The following is a 25,985-nucleotide window of genomic DNA, read 5'->3' as shown; positions in this document are numbered from 1 at the left end:
CTCACTTTTGGTTCCAGCAGACCCCCATAGCTTCTGATCTTATTGCTGCTTTGCTAACACATGGGCAGAAGAGGTGAATCTCAAACAGGGATTGAGAATGACTACACTTGGCATCAGAGCAGCATTTGATCAATTGAAACAGCAAGGAACCCCAGCAAAACTGGAATAACTGGAAATTAAGGGATAAATACTCCATTGGTCACACCTATGCCAAAGGAAGTTGGTTGTCATCATTGAGGTAAACCATCTCAGTTCCAGGAGAAAATTATCTCCTGTGATTCTCTGTAAAGCCACTATGTACAAGAACAAAAACAGAAATTGTAGGCAAAACTCAGCAAATCTGGTAGCATCTGTGGAGAGAAAGCAGACCATTGACCCTATGTCAGTATCCACAATTATTTGGGCTTTTCTTTGTCTGATATGTCCAGGAGTCTGTTAAATTTCACAAGGTGTACATAATAGGGGTTGATTCCAGATATAACGCATCATCATATGCCATTTCACCAACTACAATCAGACCGCACCACCAGAGTGATATTCCCCTCCCCACCCCTATCTGCGTTCTGCAAAGACCATTCCCTCCATGACAACTTTGTTAGGTCCACACCTCTCACCAACCCACCCTCCACTCCTGACACCTTCTCTTGCTGCTGCAGGAGGTATGAAACCTGTACCCACACCTCACCCCTCACCTCCATCCAAGGCCCTAAAGGACTCTTTCTCATCCGACAGGGATTTTTCTGCACATCCAAACACCTCGTCTGCTGAGTCTGTTGCTCTCGATTGTGGTCCGCACTACATTGGGGAGACAGGATGCTAAATCACAGAACATTTCAGGGAACATCTCTGGGGGACATGCACCAAACAACCCCACTGCCGAATGGCCGACCACTTCGACTCCCCCTCCAATTCTGCCAAGGGCATGCAAGTTCTGGGCCGACACCATTGCTAAATCTAAGCCACCTGACGACTGAAAGAAGAACACTTCACCTTCCACCTTGGGACCCTTCAACCACACGGCATCAATGTCGACTTCACTACTTTCCTTATCTCTCTCTTCCCCCACCTCATCCCAGATCCAACTCTCCAACTTGGTACCACTATCTTGAACCAACCTAGCTGTCCATCTTCATTCCCACGTATCTGTTCCACCCTCCCCTCCGACCTATCGTTATCACCCTCACCTAGATCTACTTATCGCTTTCCCAGCTACCTTGCCCCCATCCAACCCCATCTTTTTATTTATCTCTCAAGCCCCCCACCCCCGCATTCCTGATGAAGGACTTATGTCAGGAGCGTCAACTCTCCTGATCCTTGGATGCTGCCTGACCTGCTGTGCTTTTCCAGCACCACACATTTTGGCTCTGATCTCCAGCATCTGCAGTTCTTGCCTTATATGAGCCGTTGATTTTATCATGGTTCCCTACAGGGCCATGTGTAAAACAAATACTTCGAATGGCTTGCATGCTTTCATCAAGTATCAGCATATTAAAATTGTTTGTTTAGAAGATAAGCAATCTCATGGTATTGTAATCCAAGCTGTCTTGAACATTTTTATTTAATCTATTTTTTCCAAATGTTATTACACACCTCTGGAGCAGGTGGGACTTGAATCTGGGTCTCTCTGTTCAGGGGTAGGGACTGTACTCCCAGAGGGTCCTTTACATTAACTCTTATTCCCTAACTTAGAATCAAATCCAGGCCATGATGATGAAAGCACTAAATCCTGGCCACTAGAGAAGGCCAAGCTGGCCTGAAACTATATTTTTCCGAATCAACCTATTCAGAGTTGTTATTACACACCATTGGAGCAGGTGGGACTTGAACCTGGGTCTGACATTCCAGCCCACAATCATCCCTTCTCTTTCTGACTTAATGTAGTAGGTAATTGTATTTTGTTTATCTGTTTGTTGTTTTATTGTTTTGCTTCATATTGATCATTGTCACAAAAAAAAATTGCTGTGTTTCAGTTCTGTATCTGGTCCTTCAGAGCTCACTGCCATTGCCTTCAAGCAAATTACAATGTCAGACTAAATATGCCATCATGGGGTGTAAACATTTAGTGCTCCATTGTAGATTTTTAAAGGAACAGCACTCAGTTGACTGAACCTGTGAAGTGATGGGCATTTCCTTTTGGAAGCTGAAATTTATTACGAGTAATTTTAACAAGCAATTTAATTCTTTCAATTGAATTACGATGCTGTGATACTGGTTTGAGCTTTGTCACAAACTGTTACATCTCTTTATCAGTTAGTTTACAGTTTATTTTTTCTGGCTTGTGTGCTTGTAAGCATAACAAGGAAAACAGTTCAATGTAAATCCTTTTCAGAAAACATTCAGGCGGAAACAATATGGCTCTCATTCGTTTCATTGTAAAGTTGATTTTAAAAATTGTCATTCTTCGTAGAAGGGAGCAATCATGCACACAAGCCAGAAGAAATAAACTGTATACTAACTGATAAAGAGGAGATGTAACATTTTGTGACAAAGCTCAAACCAGTATCACAGCATCGTAATTCAATTGAAAGAATTAAATTGCTTGTTAAAATTACTCGTAATAAATTTCAGCTTCCAAAAGGAAATGCCCATCACTTCACAGGTTCAGTCAACTGAGTGCTGTTCCTTTAAAAATCTACATGGAGCACTAAATGTTTACACCCCATGATGGCATATTTAGTCTGACATTTGTTCTAAATATGTTGACAAATTCATAAGTCAGTGGTTCAGGCCACACTGATGATTTTAGGAATCATTATTGAATTCAAATAAAATATTCTTGGGCTCCGGATGTGCAAACCTTGCAGGAGTTCTATATTTCCAGCATTTTAATTTGATGTCATTTTGTCACCGACAGCCAGATGATATAGCCTTTTCCCATTCTCTGACTGAAAATAGTTAATTTGAAAGTATCTGTAAAATCTAATTTAGATCTTTTCAGGTCTGTTGGAAATGGGCTGCTTGCCCTGGTTATTGAACAAAAGAAAAACTTGATGGAAATACCTGATGGGTCTGACAGCATCTGTAGAAATAGGGATGGTTTTGTTAAGGGTCACTGGCTTGAAATGTAAGCTTAGTTTATTGCTTCACAAATACGTATCTGGGGACTACTTCGATCACTTTCTGTTTTTATTTAAGATTTTCAGAATTGGAAGTATTTTGCATTTGCCCCAGTATCACCTGTCTGTCCTTAACTATGATTTCTCATCACATGTGTTATTTTTGGCAATTTATGTATTTTGGCATCGTTGGTTTCCAGATGCCTGGTTTTTGCACTTGCTTAATGTGAGTGTATGCTTTTAAGATTACACTGATTATTCATGCCCTTCATTCTCATTGCGTTGTGACAGTCAGTCATTTTTAAAGTACTGTTGCTATTTTGACAATTTTTTTTGTAATGAGTGCTGCAAAGAATAGCTCAAAATGGGTCCCATTTAAAACAAAAACTTCTTCTGATTTTGCTTATGTAGAATGCAATGTTTATAGTTTTGAATCTGCACTTGGATTTTAGCTGTCAATTTCTGTGGGAACGTGAAACTAATAAACGTTAAAGAGGGTGAAGCTTATTTGAGCAGGACCAAACAGCTGCATTATTGCCTCCTTGAATGCAAAAAAATTGCTAATGTTTAAATGCTGTGGACTTTGCTTTTCATTTCTATATGGCTGGCTTGTTTCTCTTATTCTCTTATTTCTATTATTCTCAAAAATGTTTAGTACAGCTTTTCCATTCTTTCTCATCTCTTGTAAGTTAATAGTTCTTGATAACTTTATTTGGTAAAGTTAGACAGGTTTTGCTTTGTTGACAATGTTTCAAGTTTGTGAAATTTAGTTTTGAAATCTGTTAAAATACTTGCGTTGCTATTGGATACTCAGACTTCCATGAGTAAGTGCTCGACTGGTTCACTAGGTTGCTGCCTTGGATGAGAAGCTAAGTAAATTGGGCCTGTATTTTGAGTCAATAGACAATAGGTGCACGAGTAGGCCATTCTGCCCTTCGAGCCTGCGCCACCATTCAATATGATCATGGCTGATCATCCTTAATCAGTATCCTGTTCCTGCCTTATCTCTATAACCCTTGATTCCACAATCCTTGAGAGCTCTATCCAACTCTTTCTTAAATGAATCCAGAGACTGGGCCTCCACTGCCCTCTGGGACAGAGCATTCCACACAGCCAACACACTCTGGGTTAAGAAGTTTCTCCTCATCTCTGTCCTAAATGGTTTACCCCGTATTTTTAAGCTGTGTCCTCTGGTTCGGCACTCACCCATCAGCGGAAACATGTTTCCTGCCGCCAGAGTGTCCAACTTTTAATAATCTTATGTTTCAATCAGATCCCCTCTCAGTCTTCTAAACTCAAGGGTATACAAGCCCAGTCGCTTCAGTCTTTCAGTGTAAGGTAGTCCCGCCATTCCAGGAATTGACCTCGTGAACTTTCGCTGCATCCCCTCAATAGCCAGAATGTCTTTCCTCAAATTTGGAGACCAGAACTGCACACAGTACTCCAGGTGTGGTCTCACCAGGGCCCTGTACAGCTGCAGAAGCACCTCTTTGCTTCTATACTCAATCCCTCTTGATATGAAGGCCAGCATGCTATTAGCCTTCTTCACTACCTGCTGTACCTGCATGCTTATCTTCATTGACTGGTGTACAAGATCACACTGATCCCTCTGTACGGCCCCTTTACCTGAATTGATTCCATTTAGGTAGTAATCTGTCTTCCTGTTCTTGCCACCAAAGTGAATAACCGTACATTTATCCACATTAAACTGCATCTGCCATGCATCTGACCACTCACCTAACTTTCCAGGTCACCCTGTAATCTCCTAACATCCTCATCACATTTCATCCTGCCATCCAGCTTCGTATCATCAGCAAATTTGCTAATGTTGTTGCTAATACCTTCTTCTATATCATTAACATATATTGTAAAAAGCTGTGGTCCTAGTACTGATCCCTACGGTATCCCACTGGTCACTGCCTGCCATTCCGAAATGGAGCTGTTTATCACTACTCTTTGTTTCCTATCAGCCAATCAACTTTCAATCCAAGTTAGTACTTTGCCCCCAATACCATGCGCCCTAATTTTGCTCACTAACCGCCTATGTAGGACTTTATCAAAAGCTTTGAAAGTCCAGGTACACCACATCTACTGAATCTCCCTTGTCCATCTTCAGAGTTACATCCTCAAAAAATTCCAGAAGATTAGTCAAGCATGATTTCCCCTTCATAAATCCATGCTGATGCTGACCTATCCTGTTACTACTATCCAGAATTGTCGTAATTTCATCCTTTATAATAGACTCCAGCATCTTTCCCACCACTGAGGTCAGACTAACTGGTCTATAATTTCCTGCTTTCTCTCTCCCACCTTTCTTAAAAAGTGGTATAACATTAGCCACCCTCCAATCCACAGGAACTGATCCTGAATCTATCGAACTCTGGAAAATAATCACCAACGCATCCACAATTTCTCGAGCCACCTCCTTCAGTACCCTTGGATATAGACCATCAGGCCCCGGGGACTTATCAACCTTCAGACATAATGTTCTCTCCAACCCCAATTTCTGGCAAATATAAATTCCCTTAAGTTCAGGTCCTTCAGCCACTGTTACCTCAGAGAGATTGCTTGTGTCTTCTCCAGTGAACACAGATCTGAAGTACCAATTCAATTCTTCTGCCGTTTTCTTTGCAATCATCAGCAGATTATCAATGTTCAGTATCACTCACAAATGCTCAGATATTCAAACAGTTCTGTGTCCACATGCAGCAAGACATGGACAGATTTCACTGTGAAGCAATGACCATCTCCAACAAGTGACAATCTAACTATCTATCTCTGCTTGGCATTCAATCGCTGAATCCATAAAAACATATAAGAACAGGGAAAGGCAGCACTGTGTTCATGTCACTGAATGTGGGGTTCAAATTCCAACATGGCAGCTCGTGGAATTTAAATTCAATTAATAAAATTGTAATTAAGCTCATCTCCACAATGACCAGGAACCCATTATCGATTGTTTTTTAAGAAGCCATCTGGTTCACTAATCTTCCATTCTTCGCTGGTTTGGTATAATTGTGACTCCTGAACCACAGCAATGTAATGAACTCTTCAATACCCTCTGAAATAACCTCTCAAAGCACATAGTTGTATTACTTCACTACAAAGTTTGAAAGGAATGAAACCAGCTAGACCTCCCAGCATTGACATGAATACCTGCAATTTTGATAGCCAACCCTGCCCTTTTGACTGTGAAATTTTCCTTGTTGTAATCTGGGGGCTAGTGCAAAATTTTGGAGCGTCTCCTCACAGACTATTTTTAAAAAAGCATTCTAGCAAAGTTATATGTACAGAAATGTATCTTAACAGGCCACCTTTACCATCCCTGGGTATATGTTATCCCCATTGACAGGGCAGACCCTCCAGAAATAGCATCACCTAGTCATATGAGCATGGTTAAGAGAGAGCTGACCTGAGAGTCCTCACCATTGACTCTGAACCCAATGAACATGAGGGGCATGGATAGGATAAATAGACAAAGTCTTCTCCCTGGGTTGTGGAGTCTAGAACTAGAAGGCATAGGTTTAGGGTGAGAGTGGAAAGGAAAAACAAAGACCAAAGGGGCAACTTTTCGCACAGAAGGTGGTACGTGTATGGAATGAGTTGCCAGAGGAAGTGGTGGAGGCTGATACAATTAGAGCATTTAAAAGGCATCTGGATGGGGAGATGAATATGAAGGGTTTGGAAGGATATGGCTGGATGCTAGCAAGTGGGACTAGATTAGTTTGGGATATCTGGTTGGCATGGACGAGTTGGATCAAAGAGTCTGTTTCCGTGTTGTGCATCTCAATGACTCTAAGAAATGTGTGCAGAATTGAAGCATGTGTTTACTTTGCTTTCCTCTTTGCTAGTCTTTAGCCAGGTTGATGACTTTCTAGTGTGCATATTGTGTATGTGCTTTGCTTAGACTTCAAGTTCATAGTTCTTTTCCACCTCATGTGCAGCAAGTCTTCATATCTTCCAGCATCACAATGTTAACCATACTTTTGTTTGTTCTCTGTGAAAAGTTAATTCTGTCACCACCAAATATCATTACTTAAGAACCACTACTTCACCAGATTTCTCAGTCTAGAGTTGAGTGCACAAGACTAATGTCTCTGCACCAACTTTTCTTGTCAGGGAATTGTGAAAATTAGTTGTTGGTTCCAATTCCAAAAATTACCAATCTTAAATTGTTTGCACAGCCGATGTCGTGGAAAAACAACCCATTTTAATCAGAATTTTATAATAGATCCTCATTTATATTTAGTTCAATGTCTGTGGATTTCCAAGGTCCGAATGAATTATGGTGATCTGTTCAAGTTTGTAGGTGAGAATTGGACACAAGTCTGATAAGCTATTGTACTGTTTTGCAAAAATTGATACTGCTTGCTATGTCATGAGTTATTTTCTGTACATTTCAGTAGTTATGCTTTATGGAGAAACCTGTGGATTTACATTGTGCATTTTTTTCTTGAGAATTAACTGGGTTCTCTCCTGTGGAAAGTCCCTCAACTTGTATATGTGAAAAATTCTGTATAAGGCATTTGTTTTCATATGGACTGTGATAATTAATCCCTTCCAAGAATTCTACGTTTTGATTTGCAATGTAATTTTCATAGTTATAGTAGATGATTTCCATGTAGTAATACATCAGTAATTTAGAGACCTCCAGAGTAGAAGAGTTTAATTTTTGTGTCTATATTTCCAATTCAAAAGTGATACATTTACTCACAATTTGTGCTCTATATTTAGTAGTCAATTCAATTTCATGTTAGGATTTGAGACAATAAACAAAAAATGGCCGAATCATGACTAAAATGATTGGAGACTGTGACTGTCGTATAAAGAGAAATAAAATGTTTAATGTATTGTTGCATTTCTTCAAGTTGTCTGCTTTCGTGGTGGTGAAAAATAGGATTATCTTTTCTCCCTGAACCCAAATCCATGCCATAAAAATTGCAAAGTAACTTCAAACCTTTTTGTGAAGTTAAGAATGAATTCTTGCATTGGAAATAATGGAATAATAAATGCATGAAAGAGAATCAGCTTGCTGTGCACGGTTTCATATAGCTGGCTATGGACCTAGTGGAGGAGTGAGATCATCAGCCCTCTTATGTACTACATTGGGTTGAGACAAAATTAGATTCCCTATAGTGTGGAAACAGGCCCTTAGGCCCTACACATCCACAACGACCCTCTGAAGAGTACCCCACCCAGACCCATTTCCCTCTGACTAATGCACCTAACACTATGGGCAATTTACCATGGCCAGTTCACTTGACCTGCACATCTTTGGACTGTGGGAGGAAACCGGAGCACCTGGAGGAAACCCATGTAGACACGGGGAGAATGTGCAAACTCCACACAGACAGTCTGCCCAAGGTTGGAATCGAACCTGGGTCCTTGGTGCTGTGAGGCATCAGTGCTCACCACTGAGCCATCGTGCCACCTGGTTGCACAGTGGGTTGAGCCTGATGTGTGATGTTCTCTTGTTGTTGTTGAATTGCTATTATTTTAAACTAATTATTTTGGGTGGGGGTGGGGGAAGAAGTATTTTCAGGTATACCAGTATGAATTCCCTTTGGTTTGTTGGTAGTTTTACATAGATTTGGATTGGGGTCCTTGGGAGAGTGATACTGTCTGCTATACTTAAATCGGGTTCCCTCCACAGCTTTGGTACTAAGCATGCATGTGCAATTTTATAAATGATAATTTTGAGATCTTGAAACATGATTCCTTTAATGAAGCTTAATCATGTTCAAATCCCAAAATCTGGGGTGTCAACAGGTGGATTTAACTATACCAATATTCCTTTTTTGTAATAAATGATGTGCAGCACCATTAGTAATTTAATGAGTTTTTTTTTATTTTTGTAATAGTTAATGGACAGCCACGACCATTGGAGTCTAATCAAGTTAAATATCTTCGTCGGGAACTAATAGAACTTCGGAATAAGGTGAACCGGCTGCTGGATAGCTTAGAGCCACCCGGTGAACCAGGTCTTTCTGCTAACATCCCTGAAGCTGGTATGTAGAATTATTTGCATTGTTTGTGCTTCTTTAAAGAAAATATCCTTTGTGTCAATATCTATAGCCGACAATCGCGTGTTTTGTAAAAGCAGTACTTTGTTCCTTTTTCTTTTCATTGAGTACATTAACACAAGCCTTATGGAAATCTGAAATATTTGATGGTTTTTATGTACCTTTTGTATTGAGAGTCTCAGATCTGCAAACGCAATCATGACTTTAACACTGTATAAAATAGCAATTGAAGAATACAGTTTTAGTGCCAAGCAACATATCTGAATTCATTCACTGCTTCACTAACAACTTCATACTCTGATAAAATAATAACGGCAAAATTGTGAGATGCACAATTAGATTTACGTTTAAACTGTTATCCAAGTGAAGTAGAAAGGATTTTATTTTCAAATAAAATTTGTGCATGTTCAGAAGGCATTCCAATATGTGATAAGGTCAGTTTTATTTGATAGATTGTTTCTTCCCCTTCAAATCACCATAGCTGGTTCTGTTACTTTTACCAAGTCTACACAAACCTTCAGAGAAGTATTTTGAGAAATATGTCCTTGCAGTGTTAGCATTCTTTTTGGAATGAAAGAATCATTGAAATTGTTGCAATTAAATTGAGTAAATAGATTTGTTTTTCTATTTCTGCAGTTTTGAAAAATAGTCATCCTTTCAGAACAACACTCTTCGATTCTTATTCTTAATATATATTGAGTTTGACAGCTGCATTATAGAACCTAAAATCAATTTAACTTGACTACTTTTTAAACAGTCAAAATGTGTGGCGGTGGAAAATCACAGCAGATCAGCCTGCATCCAAGGAGCAGGAGAATCGATGTTTCAGGCATAAGCTCTTCATTAGGAATGCTAAAGAGCTTATGCTCATTCCTGATGAAGGGCTTGTGCCTGAAACGTCAATTCTCCTGCTCCTCGGATATTGCCTGACCTGCTGTGCTTTTCCACTGCTGCACATTTCAACTCGATCTCCAGCATCTGCAGTCCTCACTGTCTCCCACACAGCAGAGGGAAAACATCTGTGCAGCTGTGCATTTTACCAAACATTGTAATACAATGAGAATGAGCAGCATATATAATTTTATGGTTACTTTAAGCTTTAAATTAATCAAATTTTTTTTTAATCTGTTTCAGTTGTCAGTTAATCTGAAAATTATAATTTCCTTTAATAAAAGCCGTAATCCTATCAACAAAAACTGATTTGCTTAAGCATATACTTCTAAGGAAATGCAAAGGTGCAGCAGAAAATGCTGCAAAACAGCATTTCTAACCTTTGTAAAAGTTTTTCCTAAAGTTCACAAAAAAGGTTGCTAATTGAGTTTAAAGGATTAAAATGTCAAAGTATCTGTAAGAAATCAGCTTAAGGATGGGAAGAAATATTTTGTTATTACTGTTGATGTCATAATGAGGGGTCATGCTGCATCCAGGGTTGTCATTGTCAATTCTATGGTTTCTAATTTATAATACTGACATTGAGTCAGAAACACTCCTACCAGTACCAAATCAACAGAGCAAATTAAACTTGAAAAAGCAGCCAATGACCTCCAAATAGAGTAAGTAGACAGAATGAGTACTAGCTGAAATTTAGTGCAGGTAAGTACAAGAATTGCATCTTTGACTGGGAAAATGTAGTATACTTTTGTAAAAAAAAACTGGCTGCTATTAGTGCCCCTTAATGGTGCATTTCTTGGAAAGGGACAATACTGAATCTGGATGAGGAAGTTTAGCTACTTAGCATACCCAATTACTGTAAGGCCCAATTTAACAAACCATATCAAATGATGAGCTATACTGCACAAGCAGTACTGCACTTTAGCTTTAAGTTCTGCACTGCTGTGGTTGAATCACATATTTAGTAGTGTATCCAGTGTGTTGTTCCTAAGAAAGACATGGTGGTGGAGTGCCAGCCACTGATTAAAAATAATTGGGTACTGGTGGAAGCCTGGCATAGCTTTTAGTTGGGATTTCTATTGCTTGGATGAGTATCTGATATGCAGTGATGACCAAATTATTTGTAAGTAGAGAGATGGGAGGAACAGAGGAAGTCTGTGAGGGAAGCCAGAGATGTGACGTTAACCCAACATCTTTGCATGTACCTATCCAATGAGAGTTGGGGAGACGATAAAATTGATCTGACTATTTCAAATTAATCTCTGTTGAAAGAAGTGATATGATTGCAGTTAGGAGAATATTGGACAATCAGGACATTTGTTGGGAGAAAACAAAGAACAGTACAGCACAGGAACAGGCCCTTCAGCCCTCCAAGCCTGTGCCAACACATTTTGCCCTTCCATACGAAAACTGTCTTCACTTACAGGATCCTGTTCCCTTCCTATTTGTGTTTTCATTCAGGTGCTGCTTGAATGCTGCCATTGTCTCTGCTTCCACCACTACCTCTGGCAGTACATTCCAAGCAGTCGTCATTTGTGTGAGAAACTTGCCTTGCACATCTATTTCAAACTGTCTTTCCCACCCCCCACCCCCCACCGCACCTTGAATCTATGTCCCCTAGTAATTGACCCCTCCACTATGGGAAAAAGCTTCATAGTTTCCACTCTGTCTATGCCATTCACAGTCTTTTAAACTTCTATTAGTTCACCCCTCAACCTCATGTGTACCAATGAAAACAAACTCAGTCTATCCAAGCTTTTTTTCATGGCTAAAATCCCCCATATCAGACAGCATCCTGGTAAACCTTCTCCAAAGCATCCACGTCTTTCTGGTAGTATGGTGACCAGAATTGTACACAATATTCCAAGTGTGGCCTCAAAGTTTTAAAAAGCTATAGTATAACTTGTCTTTTCTTACTCTCAATGTCCCTTCCAATGAAGGCAAGCCAAACTATAGGCCTTTTTTACTACCTTATCTACCTGTGGTGCCACCTTCTGTGATGGGCCTGCCCTTGACGTTCCAAAATATATCACCTCACATTTTTCTGGATTAACTCCAAATGCCAATTTTCTGCCCATGCCTCCAACTGATCTATATCCTGCTGTATCCTCTGGCAATCCTCCTCACTATCCGCAACTCCACCAATCTTTGTATCATCTGCAAACTCACTAATTAGACCAGCGACATTTTCCTCCAAATCATTTATGTAGATCATGAACAATAGAGGTCCCAGCACTCATCCCTGTGGAACACCACTAGTTACAGTCCTCCATTCCAATAAAGATCCCTCCACTGCTATCCTCTGGCTCCTGTGACTAAGCTAGTTTTGTATCCAACTTGCCAGCTCACTCCTGATACCATGTGACTTCATCTTTTATACCAGTCTGCCACGAGGGACCTTGACAAAGGTTTTACTGAAGTCCAAGAAGCCAACATCAACTGCTTTTCCCTGTTCAATCATCTTCATCACCTGCTAAAAAAACTTGATTAAGTTATTAGGGCATATCCCTCCTGCCCCCAACACCACCACCACAAAACCATGCTGTCTATCGCTAATAAGTCCATTTGCTTCGAAATGCATATAGATCTTGTCCCTGAGAATCTTTTCCAATAATATACCTACCACCAATGTGAGGTTCACAGTCCTGTAATTTCCAGGATTATCCCTGTTACCCTTCTTAAACAATGGAACAACATTGGCTATTCTCCAATCCTCTGATCCCTCACCTGTGGCCAAAGAGGATACAAAGATGTCTGTCAATGCTCCAGTAATTTGCTCTCTTACCTCCCTCAATACTCTGGGATCGATCCCATCAGAACCCAGGGATTTTTCTACCTTAATACTTTTTAAGATGCAAAACACCTCTTCCTTTTAAATAGCAACTTGGCTTAGAAATGCTGCACTCCCTTCCCTGAGCTCATCCACCACTAATTCCTTATTTTTGGTGAATACCGACACACAGTATTTGTTTAGGACCTCATCTACCTCTTCTGACTCCATAAATAGATTCTCTCCTTTATCTTTGATTGGGCCAACTCTTTCCCTGACTATTCTCTTGCTTTTTATATCTGCGTAAAATACCTTGGGATTCGCCTTAATCCTGCTTACTAATGACTTTTCATGACCCCTTTAGCCCTTCTAATTCCTTGCTGAAGTTCTTTCCTACTTTCCTTCTATACTTCAAGGATTTCATCAGTTCCTATCCTCCGAGACCTTATGAATGTTTCCTTTTTCTTTTTGACCAAAGTCATAACATCCGTGGTCATTCAAGGTTCACGTAACTTGCCATACCTGTAGTTTTTTCTTTGTATTTTCAGAGACCTGTTCACATGTCCTTTCTTTGACATCGAAACAACCAATTATTGATTTTCCTTAGTGCTAAATAATGTATGTCTTTTTGCAAAGGCAGATGGGAAAACTATCTATGGTCTTTCAATATTTGAGTACCTTTGTTTTTTTTAAGTAAATAGTCAAAGCATCCTTTACATTTTGTGCTTTGTAACAGATGCAGTTGATGGAAGAGATGGAAAGCCTTTGGCACCAGACTCTACAATTAAACAACCAGTTCCTGTTAGTGCTGCCAGCATGTCTGCCTTTGATCCTTTAAAAAATCAAGATGAAATCAACAAGAATGTAATGTCATCATTTGGCCTGACTGAAGACCAGGTTTCAGGTGGGTTTATTGAATTAGATTTAGGGTAGTGATTAAAAACAAAATTTACATTATAATCCCATAGTTTTGGCTTTACAAACATTAAGCCAGCGAAAGAAAATGATAAAAAAACTGCAAAATAATTTTCAAATGTAACTTTCATTGTATTGGATACAGAAAATATGTACAGGTAGTTCCTGGATAACGCATGCATGTTCAGGCAATGTGATTTGACTCGAACGTCGCTGAAGAATTGAGCAACAGTATTTTTGAGAATGCTAGCTTCTGTTTGCAGTAGTGTGATTCCAGTGGGGATTGGTTCACGCGCTTCATTCTGCCCCTGTGCCAATGTCTGTGCTGAAATGTCCGTGCTATTCTGCACATACGTCGATGTCAACCCTGGTCTTCGTGTCATACCACACATGTGCAATGTCCACCGTGGTCATCTTGCCGTACCGTGCATGCACCAATGTCAGCTGCCGATGGAGCAGCTTTCTGAGAGAGGTAGCGGCTTTCTTACATTCTTTAAGTGTAAAGTGTTAAAATTTACTTTCGTTTCATTAATTATTTGGATTCCAACCTTCATTCTGGCTGTGCTGTACTTTGTTTTAGACTTTTTTGGATGATTTTTGAGCGACTGTGAGTGATATTTTTTGCTGGTCTGCCCCCAATCCCACTTTTCCCAAAGGCCCAGTTGTTTATGATAAGCGGTTTTCTATTAAGCGAGCTTTCACTGGACCACAGCTACGGCATTCGAGGAGAACTACCTGTACTTTCTACAAATATCTGTTTATTCTTGTAAAGTCTCTGTACCTCATTATTAGCTCTGTTATTTAGGGGCCAGCACCCTGTAAATCAGTTGCAAGTCCATGTCCCTCAGACAATATATTGTCTACACAACTGGAACTGTCTTTTTTTTGTCCATATGTTTAGTTACTATACAAAAATTAAATAAACAAACCAAAGCCTAAGAATTATGAACTGTGAACGTTTTTATTGATTGAACATGTGGAGAGATTGTGTTGGAGAAGTACACATGGTCCTTGAATTTATAGTGCTGGAATTTTTATTTCTGTGGCAATAAAATTTATGTTGCATTGATGTTTGAATGGCCAGTTGATCTTGTGGCCTCAAATTCCACTGTGGAAAACTTGGATCAGTTGGTGTAATCATTCACTTATTCTCACCCTTGTTGCTACCTTTGTCTTGTGCAATTATTAAATTTGTCAGCTATGCCCCAAAAAACTATTTGAGGGGATCTATGCCGAACCCCGAAATGGGATCAGGCAGAGGCTTTGCTGAAGTGCTGTCTAGAAACATTTGTTAAAAAAGATTCACAGCTGTCATTGTTTGCTGTGGGAAACGATCTGTAGGAGAATATGGTTAGTTCAGTCACAAAACTGACCAGATTAGTTTTAGGTACAATTGTGTGAAGGTTTTCAAGGTATCCAAAAGAAAACGAGGGAGTAAGACAACATTTAGCAACTTACTTTGTAATTTATGTGGGATACATGAAAAGGATCTGACTGCCATAGATCATAGAACATAGAAAATTACAGCACAGAACAGGTCCTTCAGCCCACGATGTTGTGCCGAGGATTATTCCTAATCTAAAATAAAATAACCTAGCCTATGCACCTTCAATTCACTGCTGTCCATGTGCATGTCCAGCAGTCGCTTAAATGTCCCTAATGACTCTGCTTCCATCACCACTGCTGGCAACGCATTCCATGCATTTGCAACTCTGTGGAAAGAACCTATCTCTGACGTCCCCTCTATACCTTCCTCCTAACACCTTAAAACTATGACCCCTCGTGCCAGTCAATCCTGCCCTGGGGAAAAGTCTCTGGTGAACGACTCAATCCTTGCTCTCATTACCTTGTATACCTTGATCAGGTCACCTCTCTTCATTCTTCTCTCCCGAGAGAAAAGTCTGAGTTCAGTCAACCTCTCTTCGTAAGACAAGCCTTCCAGTTCAGGCAGCATCCTGGTAAACCTTCTTTGCACCCTCTCCCAAGCCTCCATACCTCCCCTATGATAGGGCTACCAGAACTGGACACAATATTCCAAATGTGGTCTCAACGGGGTTTTGTAGAGTTGCAGCAAAACCCCGCGGATGTTAAACATGATCCCCCTGTTAATGAAAGCCAAAACACCATATGCTTTCTTAACAACCCTCTCTGCTTGGGTGGCAACTTTGAGGGATCTATGCACTTGAAGACCAAGATCCCTCTGTTCTTCCACACTGCCAAGAATCCTGTCTTTAATTTTATATTCCACATTCCAGTTCGACCTTCCAGAATGCATCACTTCACATTTATCCAGGTTAAGGTCCATCTGCCATTTCTCAGCCCAGCTCCTCATCCTGTGTGTTGTGCTGCAGCCTGCAATAGCCCTCTATTCTATCAACGGTACCTCCAACCTTTGTGTCATTTGCAAATTTACTAAACCAATCCTCAACCTCTTCATCCAAGTCATTTATAAAAACTACAAAGAGCAGAGGCCCAAGAACAGACCACCAGGCAGAATACTTTCCATCTAAAACCACTCTCTGCCTTCTGTCAGCCAACCAATTCTGAATCCAGACAGCCAAATCTCCCGGTATCCCATACCTCCTGACTTTATGAATGAACCTCCCATGGGGAACCTTGCTGAAGTCCATATACACCACATCCACTGCTCGACCTTTGTCAACCTGTCTCGTCACCTCCTCAAAGAACTCAGTAAGATTACTGAATCATGACCTGCCCCTCCCAAAGCTAAGCTGAGTGCCTTTAATCACGCTATGCTTTTCCAAATAGTCATAAATCCTATCCCTCAGAATTCTTTCCAAAACCTTGCTGACCACAGATGTAAGACTGACTATGCCAGGGATTTCCCTATTCCCCGTCTTGAAAAGAGGAATAACATTTGCCTCCCTCCAATCTTCCAGTAAGACCTCTGTGGAGAGTGAGGAAGCAAAGATCTTCGCCAAAGGCTTAGCAACCTCCTTTCTTGCTTCCCTGAGCAACCTAGTGGGCAGCACGGTGGTGCAATGGTTAGCACTGCTGCCTCACAGCGCCAGAGACCTGGGTTCAATTCCCAACTCAAGCGACTGACTGATTGTGTGGAGTTTGCACATTCTCCCTGTGTCTGCATGGGTTTCCTCTGGGTGCTCCGGTTTCCTCCCACGGTCCAAAAAATGTGCAGGTTAGATGAATTGGCCATGCTAAATTGCCCGTAGTGTTAGATGCAGGGGTAAATGTAGGGGAATGGGTCTGGCTGAGTTGCACTTTGGCAGGTCAGTGTGGACTTGTTGGGCCGAAGGGCCTATTTCCATACTATAAGTAATCTAATCTAATCTTTAAAAAATCTGGTCAGGTCCTTGGGTCTTATCAATCTTAATGTTTGCCAAAATTTCCAGCACATCACCTTCATCAATCTTGATCTGTTTAAGCCTATTTCCCAGCTTCTCAAAGTTCTCATTCACAACAAGGTCCCTTTCCTTAGTGAAAATTGAAGCAAAAAACTCTCATAGGGCTTCCCCTATCTGCTCAGATTCTACGCACAAGTTTCCTATGCTATTCCTGACCGGGCCTACCTTCTCCCTGATTATTCTCTTATTCTTTATGTGTGAGTAAAATGCCTTTGGGTTCTCCCTAATCCTTCCCACCAAGCCTTTTTCGTGCCCCCTCCTGGCTCTCCTCAGTCCATTTCTGAGCTCCTTTCTAGTAAACCTGTAATCCTGTAAAGCTGTGCTAGATCCTTGCTTCTTCCACCTTATGTAAGTTGCCTTCTTCGTTTTGACAAGAAGCTCCTCTGTTCTTTTGTCGAATTCTCTATTCCTGAGATGCTGCCTAACCTGCTGTGCTTTGACCAGCAACACATTTGCACCTCTGTTCTCATCATCCAAGGCATCTTAATCTTACCCCTTCTTGCTTGTTTCCGAGGAACACGTTTGTGCATCACTTGCTTCTTAAACAGTCTCCACATGTGTGTGCCCTTTCTGTGGAACAATTGCTCCCAATCTGTACTTCCCAATTCTTGTTTAGTAGCGTCATAATTTCCTTGTCCCCAGTTAAATATCTTTCCGTGGTAACTGCTCCTTTCCTCTCTTAGGGTTATGGTAAATGTGAGGCAGTTATGGTCACTGTCACCAAAGTGTTCTCCCACCACGAGATCTGACACCATCCTGGCTCGTTGCAGAGCACCACATCCAAAAATGGCCTCTCCCCTCGTCGGCCTGTCTACATACTAAGTAAGGAAACCCTTCTGAACACACCTGACGAAAACTGGTCCATCCAAACCATCTGCAGTAAAGAGGTTCCAGTCAATATTGGGAAAGTTAAAGTTGCCCATAACAACAACGCAGCTACATCTGCATTTTTCCAAAATCTTCTGGCTATGAGTTCTTCGATCTCCCTACTGATATTAGGGGGTCAGTAGAAAACCCCCATGAGGTGGCTGCTCCTTTGCTGTTCCTAACTTCCACCCATACTCAGCAAACAGATCGTCCTTGACAACCTTCATTTCTGTAGCTGTGATGCATTCTCTGATTAGCAATGCTACACCCCCTCCTCTTTTTCCACCCTCCCTGGTCTTTTTAAACGTTCTAAACCCTGGAACATCTAGCAATCATTCCTGCCCCTGGAAATCCGTGTCTCCGTTATGGCCACAACATCAACTTGTTAGCCATGTGCTAGCAAGTTACCTGACAATAATAAAACAAAGACTCGGGAACGCTGAAAATCTGAAACAAAACAGAAATAGCTGGAGAAACTCAGGGCTGGCAGCATCAAACATTCTGAAGAAGGGTCACTGAACCAGTAATGTTAACTTTGCTTTTTCTCCACAGATGCTGCTAGACTTTGAGTTTCTCTTGCAGTTTCTGTTTTTGTACCTAAAAATAATGATCATTTTCATTCTTGCTATTTTTAAGTAGCATCTGGGAACTCTGAGCAAATGAGGGGAGCCAAATTGTTAGTTTTTTTTAGGGAGTTTATGCTGTTTTGCTGATACTTGTTCTATTACCTATTATGTTAGTTTATTTTATTTGACGTTATCAAAAGTTAAATTGGTGACTGAATATTTGAGCTTTAAATTTAACTCTGAAAAATGATAGAGTTTAGCACAGCAAATTAGTGCAATGTTGAACTTCTGATGTAAAAATTGAAAATGTTGGAAAGAATTATCAGGTCTGGCAGAATCTGTGGAAAGAAGAATTATTTTATGATTTTAAACATATTTTGAAGTTTCTTTTCATTAAATTGATATTACTAATAATGGCTCTGAGAAGGAGAAGCACAAAGTACCTAGAATTAGAAAGTAAGATAAGAAATTTCTGACAAAGTGGGCCACCCTCCTCCCTCTGGCACTGTCTCAGTTTGGTCCCCTCCTGTTGAGTCTTAACTTTCTGCATTGTATACCCAAGATACTTATCTACCATATATACTTGAGTAATCAAATTTTTTTGAATACTTTTCAAGGTTAAATTTATGTGGTCGACTATTGAGGGGCTGAAATTCATGACTCCCAAAATTTATACTGTATCATTAGCAGAAGCCCAATTGGTCTGTAAAAGAATAATGGGGAAAAACTAATTGTAGTCATTCTGAAAACCCGGAGTGGAACACAACAGCCAGTGAACTGGAAGACCGGCACACTGACTCATAAACATTGATCTGTTATCTGTGAAGAACTACGGTTGACTTTTCCACGAGATCTATGGAAAATTCCAGGTTATTTGGCCAAAAATAGGGGGTTGACTTTTGCATGAGATCAACTATTACACGAGTATGTAATGTAGTTCCTTATTGCAATATCCTTACTGCTTTCCACCCATTCACTCTGCGCCAAATAACTTGTAGATTTCAATCTCCATCTGAATTTGCTTTGGCCTCTTTGAGTTCACTATTGTCTTGTGTTTACATAATTTTTCCCTCTATGAATGCTGCCACTCATAATTACTGCCATCACCTCAACTTTGCTACCTGCATGATTTCTCTGTTATTGCTGCCTCAATCATGAATAAGTCTTATTTGATCACTTTGTTGGATTGCTCATTACTGTCATCGTCCTTATAACTACATTTGTTTCAGTGTCTACTCCTGAAAGAAAATCTTCCCCATTACTCACTTGAAAACTTACAACGATCTAGCATCTGCAGCTACCAGTCTACTCAGTCAACCACCTCCCCACCACCTTTGTGTTTATCACAGTTAAACTTTTTGCTTTCATGTTAGTCATTCTCCTTGATAGATTTGCTCCCACAAGTCCAAGGCACACAGATTGAAATATTTCTGGGGCTCACCTGATGTGACTCAGCAAGACGAGATGATGAATGGCATATCAGGCATTATTTGGGGGGAAATAAAAGTGCTGGAGAAACTCGGCTGGTTTGGCAGTTCCTGTGAACAGAGAAACAGGGTTAGTGTTTCAATTCCAGTTTGACTCTGGAACTGAAGTAAACTGGAAAATGCTAGGTTTTATACTTTTTTTATGAATCTTCTCCTCGTTTCCATTTATATCGATTTTTCACCTTTATCTTTCCTTTATCACCATTATCATTCTCTTTGTCTTTTGCTTGGGACGCTCTAAAACACATCCCATTTGCTGAATCCCTCTCTCCCGTTCAATCAACAGCATAAAAAATCGTGTTCCCAGACTGATTACTTCCACTCCTAATATACCTCATCTCCAGCTGTACATTGGAGACCCTAATACAGAGGTGTCTAGTTACTTCAATTCTAGACCACTCAACATACACAGGATTGATGGGCAGACTAATCCCTGAAAGTGGTCAAATCATCAGACCAAAGTGAATTTCAGGAGTGACCAAACAGAAAATGTGGAACTGTCATTTTGACTGGTGAGGAAGCGAGAAGCATTTTCCATGCAAAAAGAGATGTAGAACCATTGGATCCCTAAATTGGCAGCCGGTCGGTTAGATCTGCAGCTTGGGTTAGAAGTTGTTCTTTTCAGAATCTTTTAGTGCTGGTTGTCTTCCATTCATAGGGGCTGAGAGAGACCTAACTTCTTTGCTGGCTTGTGAAGGTCTGAATGTAATTGCACCCTCAAGTCTGATGAACCGCAAATTAGAGATAATCCAAAAGCTGTTGCTGGACAGATCTTCATTTAACTCAAGGAGACCTGATGCTAGCATAACCCACAAAAATATCAAATCCAGTTGCAGCATTAGAGTCCATCTGTCATTTCTCTGCCTAACTTTCCAATTGATCTATGTCTTGTTGTAACCTTTAACAACCTTACTCAATATCTATAACACTGTCAATTTTCATGACGTCTGCAAATTTACTAATCACTGTTTGATTCTGAATTTGCTGATGAGCGGTGCTCAGCGTTACAAACCTGTCTCATGATTTGGGGATAATAAACATCAGACTCAAATTTGGACTCTGGAAATCCTCAGCAAAGTTTTAAGAGTGTCAGTCTGTTTTTAAAAAACAAATTTTTCCATGTGCTAGCAGAGTTTTGTGATTGGAATATGTTTGAGGCAATTGTTTCAGTCGCATTTTGGCTTTTGTCAGTCAGTGATCAACTTAAGCCCTCAAATTGTTTTCTATATGCTGAATTTATTTGTAGGAAAACGTGTACAAAGTGATCAAGTTTTGACCTTTGTAATATATATTTGTTTTGCGCTGTCTATATGTCCTTTTCAGACAAAAGTGACAATGGAAAGTAGGTTTCCTGAAACACAACAAAGATCCTTTATCGATCATTTGTTCTGAACTTTGGAGTGTTTCGATTTTCGTAAATATCGATTAATGGTGCCATTGTGGGGAAAGAGAAGCTGAGTCAAATGAATGAAAGCATGGATGTCCCAGCTTCAACTCAATTTCTTTGATAGTCTGAATCTAAAGTGTGTAGTATGTCGATTTATTCTGAATTGTTGTGTTTAATATTGGCATGTTGCAAAGTAGATGTAGGTCAGGCTATTTCACAAATACTTTATTGGATATCTTGGCACACGTACCTTTTAGTACTTAAACAGACATAGAGAATATTCCATTACACTGCTGCATTGTGCCTTGTTGATGCTGGAGAGTGTATGGGGCATTTGGTGGTGAGTTGCACGGCACTAAAATCATAGCCTCTGATCTGCTTTTGTAGTCCAACGCTATTTCCAATCAAGGTCACCCCAGGATATTGCTAATGGGGGACTTGGTTATGGTAGTGCCATTGAAAATTGTGGGAAGATTTCGCTTATTGGAGAGGATTTTTCTTGGCACCTATGAGGTGCAGTGATCTTGCCCTTACTAGCCTAGGCCTTTAGCAAATAGTGCTGAACATTTTGCTATCATCATTGAACATTTCCTCCAATGGTCATTGAAGAAGCCACTGAAGATAGTTGAACCTAGGGCACTGCATCTCCTCGAGTAATGTTGTGGAAGTGAGATAATTGACTTCTAAAACTACAGCCATCTTTCCTGTGCTAGCTATGACTCTTAACAAGTAGAAAGTTTTCCCCCTTTAAATTCAATGTTGCTGGGCCTGTTTGATATTACTTTCTCAAATGCTGCCTTGGTGTTGAACACTGCCATTCTAACCTTAGCTACAGGGCTTAGTTGTTTAATTCATGTTTGGACCAAGACAATAATGAGGTCAGGAGGTGTCTGACCCTAGCTACCTGTCATTGAAAAAGTTATCACTGAACAAGTACTGCTAGATCGCGCCCTTGATGATCACTTTAATGATCAAGCGTAGGTTAATGGGGTGGTGAATGACCAGGTTGGATTCTGCTTTTTGCAATTGCATTTTTCAGTCTGAATTAGTGCTGCTAGTCTTTTCTGTAACGTGCTGTCCAGTTGACTTAAGTATATTGTCATAGCCACTGACTGGTTCATTGCAGATTTTCTCGCACAAGGAAGTACCATTTCCACATGCATTTGGTCAATTCCCCTCAGGACCATTTATATTTCACTGAAGTCACTAAACTCTTTTAAACTCCGGAAGATTTAGGCCTAGCGGGTCTAGCCTTTGCTAACAAGGCAAATTGTTAATTCTAAGTTTTAATACAGTAAACCTTCTCTGATCTATTTCCACTGCAATAACATCCTTTTGTAATTATGGTGACCAGTATAGTACACAGTACTTCAGAAGTGGTTTTACCAATGCTCTGTATAATTGAATCGTAACCTCCCGACTCTTGCATTCAATTCATCCTGCAATAGCATGCAATGTTGTATTAGCTTTCCAGATTACTTCTGGTGCTTGCACACTAACAATCTGCGATTCATACATTTCATTTAGAAGTTAACTGTGATCAACTTTGTCTTAATTTTTACTTCTTTTCTTCCTTTCTATGACTTAGGTCATTAATACAGGTGCTGTGGTATGGCAACTTATAAAACGTTTCACTTTTTTTTGTAAAAATACCTTTGACAATACATTGCTATTGTATTTCTATTCTATTCGTGTGACGAGGGGATTCTGATCACTCTTTTAACCTGTTGGTCACAATTAATATTTTTTATTATTTAAAATGTAGTCATCATGCTCCAATTCAAGCCAATGAAGAAGCCAGTAACCAAGATTCTATTTCGAGAAAGAGGAGTTTTATTTTCTGATTTTAAGAAAAAATAAAAATGCTATACATTAAACATCGGCACAAACATGGGTATTAAATTTGGAAGGCACAGTATCTGGTACAGACATGGAGCAGTAAGACAGTTTGGAAGTCTTTAGAGTTACTGAGGTTTTAGACTCTGAGGCTGCAGTTGAATAATTGTTGAATTGCATTTGCAATAGTAGCAGATTCTGTAGATATTTTTGAATCTCGTTGAATGGTTGTTTTTCCAATTTGCTTTATTGTCGGGCACTGTTTTCTTCATGTTGATGGAAAACCAGGCAAAGAGAGAGAGCACGCCTTTCAGGTGCTTTTATGAATCCATGTTCTTCTCAATGCTCTGCTGAAGACAATATGTTATATCTTTCCAAGCTCACCAACTGGCAGACTAGCCTTTCACCTCCCAGAAGGTGAATTTATTATTCTGTGTGAATTAACCATTTGAAGAAAATTTCTTGATGTTCAGTTGCCTTGTTTGCTGTCTTTAGAAATGGTAATTTCAGCGAAGATGATTGTTTGTTTATTTCACAGTGTGAATCTTTCCTCAATCTATGGTCTTTCTAGAACCATATTTCTTTTTTCGCTTTCCGAAACCATTTCAGTCCGTTGAAAGATCTTGGGTGTAACAGACATCAGTGTTATACATTCTTAAGCGACATAGCTATGCAGAGCTGGGTTTTTTTTATAGTCTTTGCAGAAATCAACTTTTAGAAAATATTAAGGGCAAAATGATGGGCTGTTTCCACAGTGAGTATTCGTCTGATCTTCTGAGAGGCTGCAAGAAAATCATGCTTTGGGCCCAGTGACATGTCATTGGCTTATTATAACTATGGACCATAACAATAAAGTTATTCTGGCTTTCATGCTAAGTTAACTAATGGCAAGCAGAGGTAGGGCCAGAAAAGACTCCAAGAGGCAGCTCTTCAAATCTTCTAGTTAGCTTCTGTTTTCTTGTTGGATTAGGAATGTTCCTTTGAGCGGTACAAAGAAAACTTAGGCTTATTAAACCCCAGTCCCCGGTTTACTCTCCTGAAATCTGCCTCCTTGCAGTTTGTGTGTGCTGGAAATATTCCTTTGCTCAATGGTGATGACTTCCTATTACCTCGCAATGTACCCTCTTGACTAGTTGCTGTTACTAAATCCTGTTGAAAGGACAACTGACTGTGGGCAAATAGAAGACTTGGGAGTTAACTTTGCTTAAGCTTTTCATTGCTGAGGTCAGGATTATTTGCTATACAGTTCAACCTATGCCTTCCAGTTCCAATGAGTAGTTGAAATTTGAATTTGGAACTGTTATCTCTTTTTGCACATGAAACTGATGCACAAATATATATGTTGTATTCAAGGACTGCACATTGAAAAATGAGAGCGTTTTGCAGTCTGTTGGTGTACACATGTCTAAGGGTGAATATAATATGTAAATTCTGCCATCTTATTACCAAGTGATATTCATATACTGTTTGTGTGTGAGCATTTTCCATTTTCATGGGCATGGAGTCATACAGATGTACAGCTTGGAAACGGTCACTCCAGGGAAAACAGCCCCAACCTGTTCAGCCTCTCTTTATAGCTCAGATCCTCCAACCCTGGCAGCAACATTTAAATCTTTTCTGAACCCTTTCAAGTTCCACAACATCTTTCCGATAGGAATGAGACCAGAATTTCACGCAATATTCCAACAGTGGCCTGACCAATGTCCTGTACAGCCGCGACATGACCTCCCAACTCCTGAACTCAATACTCTGACCAATAAAAGAAAGCATACCATACGCCGCCTTCACTATCCTATCTACCTGCGACTCCACTTTCAAGGAGCTATAGGGACTGCACTCTACTGAAACAAATGAAGAGGGCATGCCGTTGATCTCCTACCCCACCACTTTGTTAACTGATCATTATGACAGTTGTACAGCCCTTCCATGAGGCTTTTCCAGGCTTGCAGGCGCACTAGCAATTTCCTGGTTCAAGGACTTACCTTTAGAATGGATTTTGATGGATTGGTTCATGATTATGCTTGGCAAAATCCTGTCGTAGTTTTACATTTGTGTTGCTGACCAGGAAACGTTTTTGTTCTTATACCTTGCCTTTAGTCATATAGGAAGGATTGTAAGGCTGATAATTGAACTGCTTAGCCACATCATGAATGCACTTGCCATGGCTAGCAAGACATTAAGTGGAACATGGAGCCACTGGCTCGGAGGAAGGTATGCTATCATTGTGCCACCGGACCTTGTTCTGTTATTACAAAACCAAAAAATACATTGTTTTATTTGGTGAGCGTTCATCTTACTGAAGAATCTTCCAGCCATCCTATCCAGCAATTGGTTATGAAAATTTTGCTCATGTTTTTGCATGTTTAGCAATTTCTTCCAAAACGACTGAGCTATTCTACAGCATTTTAAAACAACTAAATAAATTCTAAATAAAACAATTCTCAAAACACTTTATTTAAAGATAGTTATTTTGACCAAATCCCAATATTATTGCACTTTTGCCAGAAATGGTCTGTTGTTGCTTTGGACTTAAGTTTCATTGCAATCTGTCCATTAATTTTTGCATGTATTGTTTACAAATTACTAAACAGGATAAAAATGTTACTTCCACCCACCTTTAGTTGAGCTATCAAGGGATGGCAAGGGGAGGGACTCCGGAAAAGGAAAGAAAAATCATTTCACAATGACAGTTTTCTGCAGTCCGTGTTGACAAAGAAATTTTAACATCCTTTTGTCCAACTTTCTCTTGTCCTAAGTTTTATCTACAGTTATTGAGCGTGATGGCTCAAGGGACCCATAATAAC

The 25,985-nt window shown here is 40.0% G+C and overlaps 1 protein-coding gene across 1 annotated transcript in view; it reads left to right on the top strand.

The window, feature by feature from the left end:
* tfg (trafficking from ER to golgi regulator) overlaps positions 1–25,985 on the top strand; it is a 116,007-nt gene that overhangs the window by 42,579 nt on the left and 47,443 nt on the right. The window contains exons 4-5 of the mRNA XM_060833157.1: positions 8,918–9,064; positions 13,477–13,644. Of these exons, the coding sequence (XP_060689140.1) occupies positions 8,918–9,064; positions 13,477–13,644 (315 nt within the window). The remainder of the gene's footprint in view (positions 1–8,917; positions 9,065–13,476; positions 13,645–25,985) is intronic.

This window comes from Hemiscyllium ocellatum, chromosome 12, assembly GCF_020745735.1.
Source record: "Hemiscyllium ocellatum isolate sHemOce1 chromosome 12, sHemOce1.pat.X.cur, whole genome shotgun sequence".
In the NCBI taxonomy this organism is placed as follows: Eukaryota; Metazoa; Chordata; class Chondrichthyes; order Orectolobiformes; family Hemiscylliidae; genus Hemiscyllium; species Hemiscyllium ocellatum.
The sequence above is the reverse complement of the archived record's forward strand: the minus strand, read 5'-3'. Positions and strand labels throughout refer to the sequence as shown.